General features: G+C 41.5%; 1 protein-coding gene and 1 long non-coding RNA gene across 3 annotated transcripts; both read right to left on the bottom strand.

The window, feature by feature from the left end:
* Positions 1 to 554: 554 nt before the first annotated feature.
* On the bottom strand, positions 555 to 3,091 carry LOC121091406. Its single transcript, XR_005828919.1, has 2 exons — positions 776 to 3,091; positions 555 to 744 (listed from the first exon to the last, which is right to left on the bottom strand). It is a non-coding gene; the product is annotated as an uncharacterized LOC121091406 (long non-coding RNA).
* A 1,682-nt stretch (positions 3,092 to 4,773) lies between these two features.
* LOC121091405 (alpha-1-antitrypsin-like) lies at positions 4,774 to 10,907 on the bottom strand. Of its 2 annotated transcripts, none has more exons than XM_040601145.1 (5): positions 10,817 to 10,907; positions 8,462 to 9,133; positions 7,537 to 7,807; positions 6,779 to 6,926; positions 4,774 to 5,092 (listed from the first exon to the last, which is right to left on the bottom strand). In XM_040601145.1, exons 2-5 carry the CDS (start codon positions 9,114 to 9,116, stop codon positions 4,883 to 4,885), a joined length of 1,284 nt encoding a protein of 427 aa, XP_040457079.1. In that variant the 5' UTR covers positions 9,117 to 9,133; positions 10,817 to 10,907; the 3' UTR covers positions 4,774 to 4,882. The 2 variants fall into 2 exon arrangements, with proteins under 2 accessions (XP_040457079.1, XP_040457080.1); XM_040601146.1 differs by lacking the exon at positions 10,817 to 10,907 and adding an exon at positions 9,272 to 9,319.
* Between the last annotated feature and the right edge of the window lie 4,670 nt (positions 10,908 to 15,577).

Genomic DNA, 15,577 nt, shown 5'->3' with positions numbered 1-15,577 from the left:
TGATGTAAATATGATGTACTTACCTAAAGATCACAAATTACAAATGAAGACTAACAAGTTTCGTGGAAAATATGAACAGAACTAGTAATAGTTACAGTTTTAAATGACTATAAACCTGATGGTACCCCTGTTTTACGAGCTGCCCCAGCATTGCCTGTACTGCCACACTTTTAAAGAAATATAGCTGGCAAGAAAATCCACTTGACTGTGCATATAATAGCTATTGGCTAAGCCAGCACTTTTCCCAAGGGCTCATGAGAAATTCTTTGCTCAAATTCTCAACCACCAAGGAGCTCCAGGTATCGCTAGAAATGACTCATGCCAAGTGGGTTCCCAGTGCCTGGTTCTCTAAGCAAGGAAGCTGAGTGCACTGGCCTTTTTCAAGGTCTTATGGAATTCCTTTAACATTGTGGACCTGAGATCCCCAGATGCATTCCCTTCCTTGCAAGGCAGTTCTAAATGTAATTTCTAAGTGAACTGAGAGGTACTGTAACCCTACAGAAAAGGGGGACTTGAAAAGACCTATAACAGAAAAAGACTCCAACATATCTAGCTGTTGTAGAACATTTTTAATATACAGTTTTATATTAATCAAAGGTAAAACATGGGAACTTTTTCTGACCCTTTCTGATTTGGTGGCTGTTTATAGTCATTATTTCAACAGGTGCAATTCAGAGAAATCAAGAGAGTTTACAGTAACTTCGAAGGGCAGTATGTTATTTTTCAAATATGCCAGCTTGCCACCTACAACATTCTCTATTGCTCCTCATGCCACCTACAACATTCTCTATTGCTCCTCATAAACCTGAATTTTGCTGGATGCCAGGTTAGACTGTTTGAAAATACAAAACATTACCACTTCTCAGACAATCTCCATCCCCACTTACAGCTGTCGGTAGGCAGTGCCAGGTCAGGCTCCCTCTGACTCTGGCAAGAGCATTGCTGTCTCTGAGCACTTCAGTGATGCCTCTTTTCTCAGATAGGGCCTTGACACCAAAAGTAGCAGAGACAGGTGGTTAATGAGGGCATAAAGGGACCTGTCTGTTAAACTCTATGGGAAAAAGAGGTAAAACATTGTAAAGTTAATGCAGTCCAGTTTTACATCCTGCCCATTATTCCTGTATGGTAAGGGGACATGCTACTGTTTCAGTTAACAAGGGAAGTCATCTAGGTTCAAAATCCATATCTTTGGATTTTAGCTAATTACCTGCAGGTACTGTGCTGGTGGGAGATGAGGAGAGAATAGTTATCCCCTGATAACACAGGGGCACAGCTTATTGGCAGTCCCTTCCATGTGCTGGCTCCAGGTTTTCTCTCCCTTGGATCAGTATGTCTTAAGCGTGAGGAGCATCTGGATGTTCAAGTGTGACCAAGAGTTCCTTGTCCTCTTCAGAAAGATTTTACTCTCCCGCCACTCTTCTTTCCATGTTGCTCCCAAAAATGTGAAGGCTCTGCAGTTTGCTGGTGTTATCTCAGCTAAGGGTGATATGTTTTCCTTTTGGTAGAATTTCAGCCAGAGCTGATTCAGGGTATCTACAGCTGGGCCACTACATCGCCTTTGGTTTTATGGCAGGCTTTCTGAACATCTGTAAAGTTTTCACTTTTTCTGTTAAATCATCATGTTCTTGCTATACTCCCCCTAGTTCCACCATGGAGCTAAAATTCCTGAGCAAATCAGCTCAACACTCTTGCTCTCTTCCAACTCTTTAAACCCCTTTCCAAAAAAACATATAAATCTTCAACAAAGCCTTTGGACTTAAGTTCTTATTTGAGAAATTGCTGCCCTGCCTTTTAAAACTTTTTTGAGTGGTGGTTCTTACTTGCAGTTGTAAGGAAGTTACAAAAGCATAGCTGGAACTATCCCCTCAGCTGAAACAGTTTTTCCACCCTCAAATAACTGCTTTTAACCCATAGGGCACCAAGTGGACTTGCACTATTTTCTGTAAGAAAATCTTACAGATCTGCTAAGAAGATAATCAAGGATTTTTACAAAGGTTTCTATTTCAGATATCTAATATTTACATCTAAACAAAAAAGTGGGGTTGTTCCTGGTTTTCATTTTCCAGAAGTGGGCAGAGGCAGGGGAGAAGAAATGAGGTAATATGAAATTTCCTATTTACTCTCATTCTTGCCTTCCCTCTAACATCTCCCAAACAGTGCACAGTTAACTGCTCACCTAAACCTACTCGCAAAGCAGAGGAGCAATGACTGTGCAAGTGTCTTAGTAGTTGTGGATAAAGAGACTTCTAGTTTGGCAGCCCTGTGCAGAGCTGAAACCCTTGGCTTGTTTCCAGCAGCAGAGGTTTTCCCCTTTAGGCACTGCTGAAACAAGTTATTTTATTTTCCTGAGAAAGAAAATTAGTTAGACAGGTATAGCTGACTACGGATTTCCATAGAGCATTTTCCAAGCATTGCTGGTTTTCTTTCTTTAAAATCTGGAGTCAAGGGGATGATCATAGAGAAAGTATTTTCCATTAAGCGTCTCTTTAGGTCTTTGTGAATAGGTTGACCAGGAGTTGGGGTTTTTTGCCTGTAGATCTGGGAAAAGGTCTGTGCTAGCCCACATGAAAGGCCCTACAATCTCTCACTGCAAATACGCACACTATGGTTTTCTCTCACCTGTATGACCTGGCAGGGCTTTCCTAAACCAAGCCACAATTGCAGGAGCATTTAGTATTATTTCTGACCCAGCCTAGCCAGCAGCCAAAGCCCTCCAGCAGTGGCAGGGAGCCCCAGGCCCTCTGGGGTGAACTGGGATTCCTGCCCCTCCTGGGGAGGGAAGCAGAGCTGAGGCTGGAAGCACTGGGAGGGGGTGTTACCCTCAGCTCAGGCTGCGCTGGTGGCCTGTGTGGAGGCTCACCCGTTCTCCATGCTGAGATGACACTGTGAAGGGATTCTATCTGCAGCTTCTGACAGTTCATTAGCACCATCAGTGTTCTGCCCGCCCATGTCCATTAAACATCATTACCCTCAGTGAACTTCATGTTATCTTAGGACTGCGTTTCTGTGTTATCGGGTGTTTGTGCAGAGCTGCTGGCAGCAGGGTGCTGCAGGGCAGCCTCTGTGAGGAGAGGCTGGGGCTGCCCCATGCTGGACATGGCGGTTCCAGCCGGCTCCAGCTGGCTCCCATGGACCCACCACAGGACACAGCTGAAGCCCTCAGCCAAGCTGGTGGCACTTCTGGGAAAGCGTATTTAAGAAATGGAAAAAAAAAAAAAAGCTGTGTGACAAGTGTGAGAGGGAGCAGTAAAAAAGACACATGAGAGAAGCAGCCCCACAGACACACAGGTTAGCGAAGGAGGGGAGGAGGTGGTCCAGGTGCCAGCGTAGAGGTTCCGTTCAGCCCCTGGAGAAGACCATGGTGAGGCAGGCTGTGCCCCTGCAGCCCATGCAGGACCGTTGTGGAGCAGATATCCGCACTGCTGCCTGGGGAGGACCCCACACCGGAGCAAGTGGATGTGGCCCGAAGGAAGCTGCAGCCTGTGGAGAGCCTGAACTGCAGCAAGGTCCTGGCAGAACCTGTGGCCTCATGGAGAGGAGCCCACGCTGGAGCAGCCTGTTCCTGATAGACTGTAGGAAAGATGCATGCTGGAGCAGTTTGTGAAGGACTGTCACTTGTGGGGGGGACATCACGCTGGAGTAGGGGAAGATTGTGAGGAGGAGGAACTGGCAGAGATGAAGCATTATAAACAAGTTGCAACCCCCACACCCCCATTCCCCTTCTCCTGCACAACTCAGAGGGAGGAGATAAAGGAGTCAGGAGTGTAACTGAGCCTCAGAAGAAGGGAGGGGTGGGAGGAAGGTGGTTTTAATTATGTATTTGTTTATTACTATCCTACTCTTCTTAATTGACAGTAAATTAAATTAATCTGCTGTAGTGCAGCTCTCCATTTATGTCATGCTGCTGGTAACTCCAGCTCTGCCTATTCAGTGCTCAGGAAGGTGTCTGAGTCCTTGCTGTACCCCAAATATCAGCTTAATGGAGAGGAATCCCTTGGAGGCACTCATCAGCCTGAGCTTCCAGAAGCAGGTGGAGGGCAACATGATTAGCTGGCATTCAGACATCGACAACATGACCTCCCAGGCTGCTGTCACCAGTTTCTGGAACTGGAGTGTGGGTTTTGCCACATCCAGTTCTCCAAGAGAGCCCAGGCTTTACAGTACATGCACAAGACCATTAAGGATGACCATTTGTGCAACGGTGTGCAGCCTTTGCTGATACAGAACTTGAGTTCTTGCCCTGCTAGGAAAGTTAGGCCACTTACTCTGGAGCAACTAGTGAGGAATGGAGATGGGAGCAAGGGCTTGGAGCTGGTAGGAGGCAGTTGTCAAGCAGGAAGGAAAAGGATTATTCTTTACCCAGGAGCACCTACCATCTAGGAGAGGAAAGGTTTAGCAGGTCTATATTTCTGCTTCTCTTCTTAGCTACTGAGCCCTGAAAGGACTTCAAAGACCAAGAAGACTTCTCCTGGGATTCACAGGGGAATGAGAGGAAGAGAAAAGATGGTTTCTCAGCTGAAGGGGATAGATTTGCGGTTTCTGAGCTGAGGACTTGACGTGCAGGAAATGGGAGACATAGGGAGTTTCTCAGCCAGGAGCTGGAAGGTTTATCTGCATAGAAGGGACCATGGCACCAGCGATGGGTGAGTGAGATAGGGAGATGTTTGTCTGTTGAAGATCCCATGGCTGCCTATTTTGCCTGGGTCATTTTGTGAACATGGCCCACTCATGCTTGTCCCCAGCTGTCTGTAAGTGAAGAATAACTTCAAGTAATGTTTGTTTATTCTTTAATTAGGGATCAGTTCTAGTCCCTTTTGGCTAAGAAGCCCATGGGATGAGCACAAGCTTTCTCCTCTGAACTGGGGAGTACCAGTGCTCTGGCCTAGTCTTCCTTAGCAGCTGGGTTCACAATTTTCCCCATGAAGAGGACACCATCGGTGCTTTTGTCAATAATCATCATCAGGAAGGGCCTGTTAAATCTGATGTGAGGAGGAGGAGGAAACGGTGCAATTAGTGGTACTAATTCTATCATGGTTACTGCAGCAGCCTCTGTGCCGTTCTCACTAACATCCACCGTGGCCTTGTGAATTGCCTGCAAGGGAAGCAAAGATTAAAATTCAGGTATAGAAAAGTGAGAAGCAACTGGAGACAAACTTGCTTGCTTTAACACTGTGAGAAGATATTCTTTAAAAGAAAGCACAGAATGAATATAGAACTGGTGTGAAAAAGATATTCATGTTCCATCTTTCCAAGGCAAGCAAAGTTTGCTCTTAGTTCAGGGACAGTTTTCTTCAACACTCTGGCAGAGTAAAACTTGGCTGTGTGCAGAGACTGAGCAGCATAGAGAACATTTATTGTTCTGTTGTTTCTCAGAGTAAGATTTTGTCCTTAGTATATAACACAGAATCAGAAAGTTTTCATTTTGCATCAATTTCTCCATATGCAAAGATTTTCTGCAAACACACATTAGTGACAAGCTTTATAGGGTGTCTTTCTGTAACACAGCCCACTGATGACTTTACAGGGCTTTCTGCGGTAGGTATAGAAAATTCGTATTTCTAATTCCTGTGATCTTATTTCACTGTATTTGGTCAGCCCTCCATGTTTTTTCTTCACTGTCCATAACACAACTGAAATTTCCTCTTATGAGGTCCTGCTACCCTTCTGTCTTATATCTGTAATTCAGGTGTTTACACATATAATAAGGTATTATTCAGTGTGAGGAATCATAAAATCATTAAATAATATATGTTGGAAGGACCTCTAGAGGTCATCCAATGCAACCAACCACCCTACACCGCATCAACTCTGACAATAGATAAGGTTGCTCAGTGCCTAATCCAGTTACGGTTTGAGTATTTCCAAAGATGGAAATTTTATAGCCTCTCTAAGTAAGCCATCCTAGGTTTTGATCATCAAGGTGAATTTTCTAACATACTATATGTGATGAGAATTTCCCATTTTCTATCTTTGGTATGTTGTCTCTTGTCATATCACTGTGCACCTGCAAGGAGAGTCTGGGTCCACCTTCTCTGCACCCTCCTACTAGGTATCTGTAGCCAGCACTAAGAAACCCTCTTCACCTTTCCTTCTCCTGGATGAACAGCTTCAGGTCTCCTAGCCTCCTCTCATATATCCCATCCTCCAGCCACACGGCCACCTAGCTGACCCTCAGCTGGACTTGCTCTGCTCCAGCATGTCCACATCTCCCTTGCACTGGGGAGCCCAAAACTGGATGTGCAGTACTCTGGTCTCACAAGTATGGAATAGCGGGGAAGGATTGATTACTCACGGCAAAATGCATACATTCCCTGGGACGCTAGGGAAATCACTTTGCTTATCTGTGTGTCAGTTTCTTGTTTGTGTAAGGAGGCTATTGCTGTCTTGTAAGTCTGTTGTTCGTATAAATTCTAAGGTGCTCAGATAATGCAGTAATTAAAGGTGTATATGTAGGATAAACACGACTATTCCCAAACTTATAACTATGACTCTTGTCATACATTAATTATTTTCACCAACTTTTTTTGAAATTATTCCTGTTATCCTTTCCAGGTCTGTTTTCTTCTTCAGAGACTTTCAAGTGAATTTTCAGGATCACTATGCAGTAAAGAATTTAATATTAAACTGTAGGAACAACAGCCATTTAATGCCTCACCTTTCCCTTCCTTTATTATCATCAATGAGCCATGACAACACTCCAGAAGTGGGATCAGCCTATTTGTTGAGATAAAACAAGGCAGACAAACCTCTTGATTACCATCTCTGCTAGCATACTTACTTTGGAAACCTTCAGAAGAGTTTCTTCTGCCACTCCAGAAAGATCAGCCTGATTAGTGAACAATTCTGTCACACCCATTTTCTGAAACAGGCTTTTAACATCATAGGAACTGGAGATGGAGAATTTTGGAAGGTCCAGGTAGATTTTTCTTTTTGAAAATAAACAAAAAATTTGAGTTTATTATTGCAAGATCCCTCAATGCAATAGCTATTACAGGTATACACCCATCCCAAACACCTGTGGAGCTAAGCCTTGGCTTTCTAAGACAGGAATAAATCCGATGCTAAAGAAGCCAAAATTGAGGTACCTGCCCCACTAGCCACAGTATGATCAGTGGTGCAGGGACAGGGTGCTGGTTTATGAAAGTGGCAGGCTGGAAAGCATCATCCAGGCTGGAGAAAAAGAAACTTTTGGGGTTCTTCTACTCAAGGTATTATATATATACCTGAGGTATATGAGTATATATATATATTTTTTTATATATTTATATATGTACTCATATACCTGAGGGCAATGTATCTATGTGCAACATCCTCACAGTTGGTAGCACTCCCATTACTGTGACTAGGGGAGCTGAGGAGAGGGTTCCCCTTAGGTACGAAATCACTCAGTACCTTTTCTGAGTTAAAGAAATTATGCAGTGCTTGTTCCTCAGAGCTGTGATCACCAGCTCATTGTGGCATCCTAAGCTTTATCTTGCCTGGATGAGTAGTTATGGTCTGTTCTATATTTATATAGAGTAACAGTTTAAAGATTACCTTTTTTCAAATGCTTGCAGCCACTTAGACACTGTTTCTTTTAGCAGAGCATCCTCCACCTGCTTCATTGTCCCTTCATCAGGCAGAACAAACAATGAAGTAACATTTCCTTTGTATGGGATTTCTACTACCCAGCAAGACAACTCCTCATCCCTATGGATGTTAAAGTTTTTGCTTTGATGCATCATTTTGACCTTCACAGAATTCTTGGCATCCAAAAAGAAGTCACTGTCTCTGGTGTTCAAATTGTTGAAAGGATTTTCCCAGTAGCCTGTTGACAAAAGAATGAGTGTAGAATTGAATAAACTGGAAAAGGGACTAGTAAAGGCATGTCACATTAGTTGATGCTTAAAATATTGTATTTTAAACTGTAAAGGCAACAACAAGCCTATCTCAGTTTAAGGATGCTTGTTCCTTGGCCATGCAAAGAAGCTTTATGTCATTTCAATGATTCTAATAAAATATCACATAAGAAAAATATAGGCTGAGGGTTGAACACAAAAGACCTGAGCCTTTGTCTGCTAAGGTAAGTGTAAAACTTCTACAGACTCCCACCAAACAGGCTCCAGGTTTATTCCTTTCATACAAGTGTCATCCACATTTGATCACATCCTGCACAGTCAAACATCTGCGTCTTTCAACAAATGATCATAAATTCCCAAGCTCATCCTTTCTGAATATTTTTGGCTCTGAACCTGGCTTAAAATTTATATGACATTGATCAGTACTTCTATGGGGTCTTCTTTTTATATTTTTTTTGGATTCATATAGAAAATGATTCTTCATACCTGGCTGTCAAATGTATCCTTATACCATTTAAAAGTAGAAAAATGTATTTTAAACTAGATGTAAAGTTATATTTCTTAGATCTGGATATGACTTTTGGAGCTTATGCATATAACTGCTACCCATGTTTGTCACTCACCTTTAAAGAAAATGTAGCTAACCAGAACCATCACAGTGTCTGGATCAAGACTCTCGAGTAAATCAACGATTTTCCCATGGGTTTTTGTTTCTATGTACTTATTGATTTCCTTTATAGCCTCTGGAGGATTCTGGAAGTTACTAGAAATAGCTGAAGAATAATAAAAATTTGTGACATCTTCTAAAAATTTTTGGAGCAGCTTCAGTCGCTCGTCTATGAACAGGGCATTGCCCATGTTCAACTGGACTTCTCGGTGAGGGTCATTCAGCAGCTGGAGGATACGCTGAAATCCCTCATGGATCTCCTGCTTCTCTATCTCTGTTAGGTTGAAGGCAAGGCCTTTGTGCAGCTGTCTGAGTGTGTTTGCTCTGGCCCCCAGGGAGAGCATTGTAAAGGCAGTTGAGATGCTCAAAGGAGAGAAGAAAATGTTCTTGTTGCCTGCCTCCTCTCTGATCTGCTTGTAAAACTTAAATGCAAAGTCAGCATTGCTGGGGGCTAACTTGACATGAGCCGAGTTTTCGCCTTCAGCTTGGGGATGGTCTTCTGAGGAATGGTGTATTTTTTGTTTCTGCTGTTCATCATTGAGGCTGGAACTATATCGACCCTGGACGTGAAGTCCAAGAAGCAGCAAACACCAATACAATACAGACTTCATTTTCCTTCTGAACAGTCCTGTTAAGAATAAATAGAGCAACTTTTAGATCTAGAGAATTTTATCTTTCCGGCATAAAAATATTTTTTATATTCTAGATACTGATTTCCAGATGTCAGTCTTTAGGATTACTACTCAATTTAGAAATACTCTTCTACCTGGCCTCCTGGGTAGTCTATTTCCAGTCAGTTCTCTCAGTTCCTGACCTATGAACAAGTGAAGGAAGATAATAATCTGTCATTGCCAAGGAAGAGTCAATGTTTTGTAGGTTTTCATGAGGTGTTATACCTGAAACAGTTCTTGCCTCTGACCATCATGACCTCTTTGCACTCCTAAGTGCCTTGGGGTGCATGACTGAGTTCACCTGTTGACCCCCATGTGATTGCTAAGCACTTTGTCAGGGAGATTGATTTTTGCTGATATGTTTCTGTAGTACCCATGGTCTTGTTATGATTTGGGTTTTTCAAGCACTGCAGTGATACAGAGATAATATCAGTTTAGGTGTGAATAAAATCCATCTAAATGCTCACCCCTTAAACTGTTGATATCTTTGTGTGTCTTGTGTAGCAGCTCCTAACTTAAGAACTATATTATTTCAAAAAATTACCTGAAATGTTTCAGCAAATTGAGAATGAATTGAGAAAGTTTATTGACTCTTTCTATTGCACATAAACTATTCATAAGGTTGCAAAGCCCAAGACTCAAGAAATTAGGAAAAGCTATAGTGGAATCTGACTTGCTGTGTGTGCACAATTTGATGACCTTTCCTCTTTCTTTAACTGAAATAAGCAAATTCTACATAATCCCACAGTCTCTCTTCTGCCTTTTTCAGAGGAAGAACCATGAAACATACTGGAGAAAAACATTTTCCATAGGGTGCCTCACTTAAATTATCTCAGGTGACAGAAACCCAAAAACATAAAGTAGGCAGTGGCCTGCAGGAAAATCGAGATGATCTGAATGTTGTTCATAGCACCTGTACACTTATTCTGGATGGGATTCTGCCTCAGGCTGTGTGTCTAATGCCAGGTTTAGGTCTTATATTAAACTTTTTGTGGAGAGTTGTTAATTCTGAGTTCACCCTTTTTTGGCTGCCCAGTATGAAACACTGGAGACGTCAGCTGTGGAAGTGCTGGGTACAACAGCTGTGCTCAGCATGTCTAAAATGCTGGATAAAAACATTGACTTTGAGGGGAAAAAAAAAAAGGCATTCTAAATGGAGGTAATTCATTTTTGTCTGGTAAATATTCTTTTCATAATTATCCAAATCTGCTTTATCTGCTTTTAAGAGAGACTAATTTCTCTTCACTTGGCTGCAAGTAGGCTGGTCTTTAAGCACACTGGAGTTATAGGGATGCTACTCTCATTAACCCTGAATCAGCCTGGAGTAGTCAGGGCACTGAGATTGTAATTAAATTTACTTCTCTGGGAGTGGAGACAAGGTTTTGTTCTTCAACTTGGTATTGACTGTTGAGTACTCACTTGGGACCTCACCTCCCAGTCATCGTGCCACTATAGCAAGGAGCTGGATCACTGACTGAATCCTGCTTCCATCATTTAGAACATGCTTCCAGAAGCCAAATTAATTTGCAATTACTGCACAAAATAAATTAATCACAGAATTAAATACTGTGCAAAAAATTACAGAGATCACAGACAGCATGAATTCAAAGGCTTCTAAGAAAGTATAATACGGTACTTACAGTGCTGAACCTTCCTTTCACAGTGCTTCTTCCCTATTCTTCATTTCGCTGGGCAGTTTTAAGTTAATGTCCACTGGTAAATATTAAACAGAGCAAATAAGATTTATTTGCAAAACAAAAGTTGAGTAAACTATTTTTTCTGGTCAACAAACATTATAAGTCTGTTTTCCCGCCATACATGTGGAATGATGCCAAGGTGCTCTGAGGGGAGAGAGAGAGCGGGGACCTTGCTTCTCTTGGATTTGAACTAAATTGCGGGCAAAAGAGCTTTGCAAGGTAGTCTGGCATAACCATGGTAAATGAGCTTTAGAAAACAACATTAGAAGAACTGGAAAGCTCAGATAGGGCCAAAACAATGCCTGTTTATAAAAAGGATGCTACATCCCACTGAACTCTGTATGGAATAACCTGATGCAAAGATGCCATATAATTGAATACCCAAGGCAGCAGCAAGTTTGTTCAGGAACAGCTCAGTATCTCTATGCTGTCCTGCAGTGCACACTAACTGGCATTATTTGAAGGGCTCATTAAATTATTAGATAAAGGTAAATTATTAGTCAGCAGTGCTGGCTAGCTTTTTGAGAGACTTTTGATGATTATTTTAGAAACTACTGAAGTAAAAAAGAAAAGTATTAATATGACTGAAAAAATAGACAAAATAAGAAAACAAATGGAAGAACAAAATGGGCAATCTTTACCATTGCAAAATGTTAGCTGGGAAGTAGAGAGGAGATATTCTTAAGCCCTTGCTACGTACACATAGAATAGGCATAATTTATATACATGTTATATATGACTTACATTGGGATCCCTCTCAGAGGGAGGTGAGAGAAACAGGCATAATTTAGCCATTTAGAAGGTTATTTAAGGATGAGATACATGGCACATCCTAATTAGCAATGACTAATTCTTTGCATTGAATGTACATGATTCCACCCCAGGTAAATCTACTATTTATCTACACATAGGAATCCACCCACTATAGTTATTGCTATGTAGCTACTATCTCTTACAAGACAAAAAAAAAGAGCTGGTCAGAGCATACTTCTGTAGAGGGTTTGGGTTTTTTTTCATGATATGTGGAATTAGCCAGAAAGTTTATTGCAGTGTTATTTAAAATGACCAAGGTTCAACAGGAGCAATTATGCTGTTGCTCAACTCTAGTGAAGACAAACTATTTTGCTCAAGTATAGGCCTACATACATACACAGCATAAATCTTTCAGCCCAGTCCTAATGCTTAGCTAAGCATCTGAAGGATGCTATTGATTTCAGGGAGGAACTCCTGGGAACCGCAAAGCTTCTGCAGTGATTCCTCTAATTTCTCCAAGGACATGCAGCAGCATTCAGCATGTCAGGGAGAGTGGAAAGTTGCTGCTGTCTCTGTTTACCACTCCCAGGCACCAGCTCTTCTGACCCTGATCCAAGTCTTCTCCTAGACAAGGTTAAGACCAGGAGTTACATCAGACCCACAAACGACCATTTTCAAGGCAATCAGCTTCTTAGCTATTCCAGATAGATCAGCACGGTTAATGAATGCAACAGTCACACCTGGTCCTTTGAAAATCTCTCTTAGGTCTTAGGTGCCAGAAATAGATGCCCGTGGAAAACACACGTCTCTCCTGTTGAATGCTGTGGAAAATGAGGTTGAATTACCATGCATGGATATCACCGGCATACCTGTCAGGTGGCAGCATCTGTGAGAACCCAGGGAGGGGAAAGGAGTTTGTTACTTCTCTGTACATTCCCATTGGTGCAAATGGTTGTGTCCCAGAATAGATGTCACTGTGAAATGTGAGGCTCAATGGAAAAGTTTGTGCAGAGTTTTGCAGGAAGAGAAGCCATGTAGGTGAATTACTCAGAGGAGAATATGGAGCTCCTGGATGCTTCTAGGTAAGCAATGGCTGGGACAGAGGGATTCTTGCTCCAGGAGCCAAGGGAGTCATATAAAGGACTGACAGATATGCTTTTCCCATTGGCCTGATAATGGTCTATATGAAAGGAATTACAGAAAAAAATAATTATCTCTTTCCCTACTGTCTGCCAGTGACTCTGGTCAGTTATGCAATATGTTTTGGTTCCTCCTTACAAGAGCAGTTTCATCCCATATCATTAATTTACTTCTATTGCTGCTTGGTTGTCAGATTATTATACACTAGCTTTGCAAGTTATATTTCTGGGTTTTCCAGGGCAAGGTATTTCTGGCTGTGGATACAAAAACATCAGCCAGATGATAAAGATTAAGCAAGAGAAATCTGTACTTTGCATGATAAATCCTCATGCAGCCATTTCTTGTTGCCTTATAAAGTTGTATCATTCAAGGTCTGTCTGCAAAAGTTCAGATAAAGAAACCTCTTGACATAAATTACTCCATTAAAAACAGGAGATCGGCATCATTGCAAAATTCATGTAACTAGAATAAAAATCAAGTCCACTGTGTATTTTTATGTGTTTCTGTAAAAGGCATCCCAAATACACTCCCCATGTCTTACAAATATTCATACTTTTCTCCTCAGATAAGGGAAGTGCTTCTAGCTCCATTTCAAAAAACAGCATGACTGACAGAAAGAAAGAAGGTGAAGGCTAAGCAAAAAGTCTGTGACAGAACTGAGAATAGAAACTAGACCTTTTCTGCTTTGTTTTCAGCTTCTTTCACCAATGCAATAGGAATCTCTGAACTAAAATTTCATATGAACTCATAGTTTTCTAGATGAAAACTGTATAAACAGAATCAAATAATCTTACTATTTTTTTCTTCTGTGTTATACCTCAGAAGGAAATACAGTTCTTTTATTACCAAGGTGTGATTCCATTTCTCATAACAGGCATTTCACCTTAGATGGTCATTTTCATCAGTTTGCAGAAAACAATATTTTTTCTGCTTTGCTGCACCTGATCTCCTAGCATTGAAAGGAGAAGTGTTTCCAAGAGCATACAAGTGTTTAAGGCCTGATGTGAATTCCATTGGAGTCAGATAGCCAGGATTTTAATGTTTAGGATGGGTAATCTCTCACTAAGGGTTCATCTCAGGTTTTTCTGATACATTTTCCATAGTGTGCCCAGATTAAGACATTGGAATTGTAGCTCTGCTTGACACTGCCAAGGCTTTTCAAAACTAGTTGTTGTAAGTTTTTTACAAATCACTAGAATTAAATAGGGGGAAAAAATAAGTAATAGTTAGACAGACTGCAAGACCAAAAATTTGCTCTTAGACTGATTTGTAATTTGAATTTCTTTTTGCAAAAGATACATCGGACTTAAGGTAGTTAAGAGTACAGACCAAAAAATTTAATCAAATGTAATGGTACAAGAACTTAAAAGATGGCATGTATAACTCTCAGAATTAAAATAAATGACAGTAAAGTGATGGGTTATCCTGAGTGTCAGTGAGGTTAAAGGCCAGCCTTTCTAGTACCTACGCCTAGCTGGTGGCTCTGGAGCTCATTCCCAGCAGGGTGAAGGCAGCAGACATGCTGACCAGGGAGAAGAAAGTGCTTCACCAGGTTCTTGGACCATCACTTGCCTGTAAAACTGGAAGGAAAAGTCCATGTTGCTGGGGACCATCCACTGGCAGGAACCAAAAGGATATCCCTCATGGGGATGCTGCTCCTGCAGCCCTTAGTTTTCTTATTCTGCTTGCGGCTGTGGGCTGTTGGTAGCCAGGAACAACAGGCTCAAGTGCAGCAAAGGAGCATTGCATGAAGTCATGGGTAAAGAAAAAGTAAAGTCAATTTAAGGTTTCTTGATCTAATTGTAAAAAGATTTCATATCTGGCTACCATGCCAGAAACAACTGCTAAATTAATCCAACTGACCTTTTGAGAACTTCTATAGTTATTACTTTATCAGGTTATAACAACATTTATCTTTCTGATCCGTCAGTAAAACCATTTGTAAAAATTTATTAGCAATCCAAAAATATGAGTTTCTTTTTGGTCTGGGATTATGAGAATTAATTGATCACAGGGGATCTGGTTACACCTCTGCGATTCAGCACTGGTTTGGCAGTGGTATTACTGCAGCCATGGTCTGCTTTTTTAACATCGTTGTCAGATTCGAGGAAGGGGGAACTGTGCACTTCATCACCTCCATCTCTGCTTGCCTCTGCAGTCACTGGAAGGACAGTTGCATGACATTGGCCTTGGGTGCTGAGCCTTTCACAATGGGGGATCCAGCTGCCAAGGAAGACAATGTACAGTGTACAATGGCCTTTTTCTGCCAACTCATTCCAGTTTGCAGGGTCAGGGCAGCACCTGTCAAGCAGCTTGCACAACTGTAAAAACCTGTTGGGTCCCTGAACTAATGACAGACTTTCTGGTTCATATTAAAACCTTGCTTTCAATACTTTTGAAGGAGGAAGGACATGGATAATAGACAGTGGCTGTGCCTCCATTGTAAGTTGTATCACATTTTAAACTCTAATTAAGTTCTTTTATATCAAGATGTAATAGAATTAAACTTGCATATTTTATATTTCATGATAGTTTCAATGGGCTCAGCTGTGAAGTGTGTCAGGTATCTACATTATCAAAGCATTGCTGTATCACCTGAGGATGGGCACAAATCCTTAATGAGGAGCAGCCTTTTGAAAATAACATGCACAGTTACTGTGACAGCAAATGCATAGGACTGATCAGAAGAAACCACCAAAACATCTATGGGAAGTACATGGGAGTCTCACAGTCTGTGACTTGCAGTAGTTTTGAAGGTTGTTTTCTGAACTGCCTAATTTTACTCCACAGAAGGGGTCTCCAGTTCTCTCA

Source organism: Falco naumanni, chromosome 7 (assembly GCF_017639655.2).
Source record: "Falco naumanni isolate bFalNau1 chromosome 7, bFalNau1.pat, whole genome shotgun sequence".
Lineage (NCBI taxonomy): Eukaryota > Metazoa > Chordata > Aves > Falconiformes > Falconidae > Falco > Falco naumanni.
Note: the sequence above shows the minus strand (reverse complement) of the source record. Positions and strands in the feature narration are given on the sequence as shown.

Bases quoted from the DNA above. Each gene is read 5' to 3' on its own strand.
- LOC121091405 (XM_040601145.1), bottom strand. From the start codon at position 9,116: ATGAAGTCTGTATTGTATTGGTGTTTGCTGCTTCTTGGACTTCACGTC. The intron at 6,927-7,536 runs GTAATCTTTAAA...ATTTTCAAAAAG, and splicing joins CTGCAAGCATTTGAAAAAAG to AAAAATCTACCTGGACCTTC. The intron at 5,093-6,778 runs GTAAGTATGCTA...CTTCCCTTGCAG, and splicing joins CTCTTCTGAAGGTTTCCAAA to GCAATTCACAAGGCCACGGT.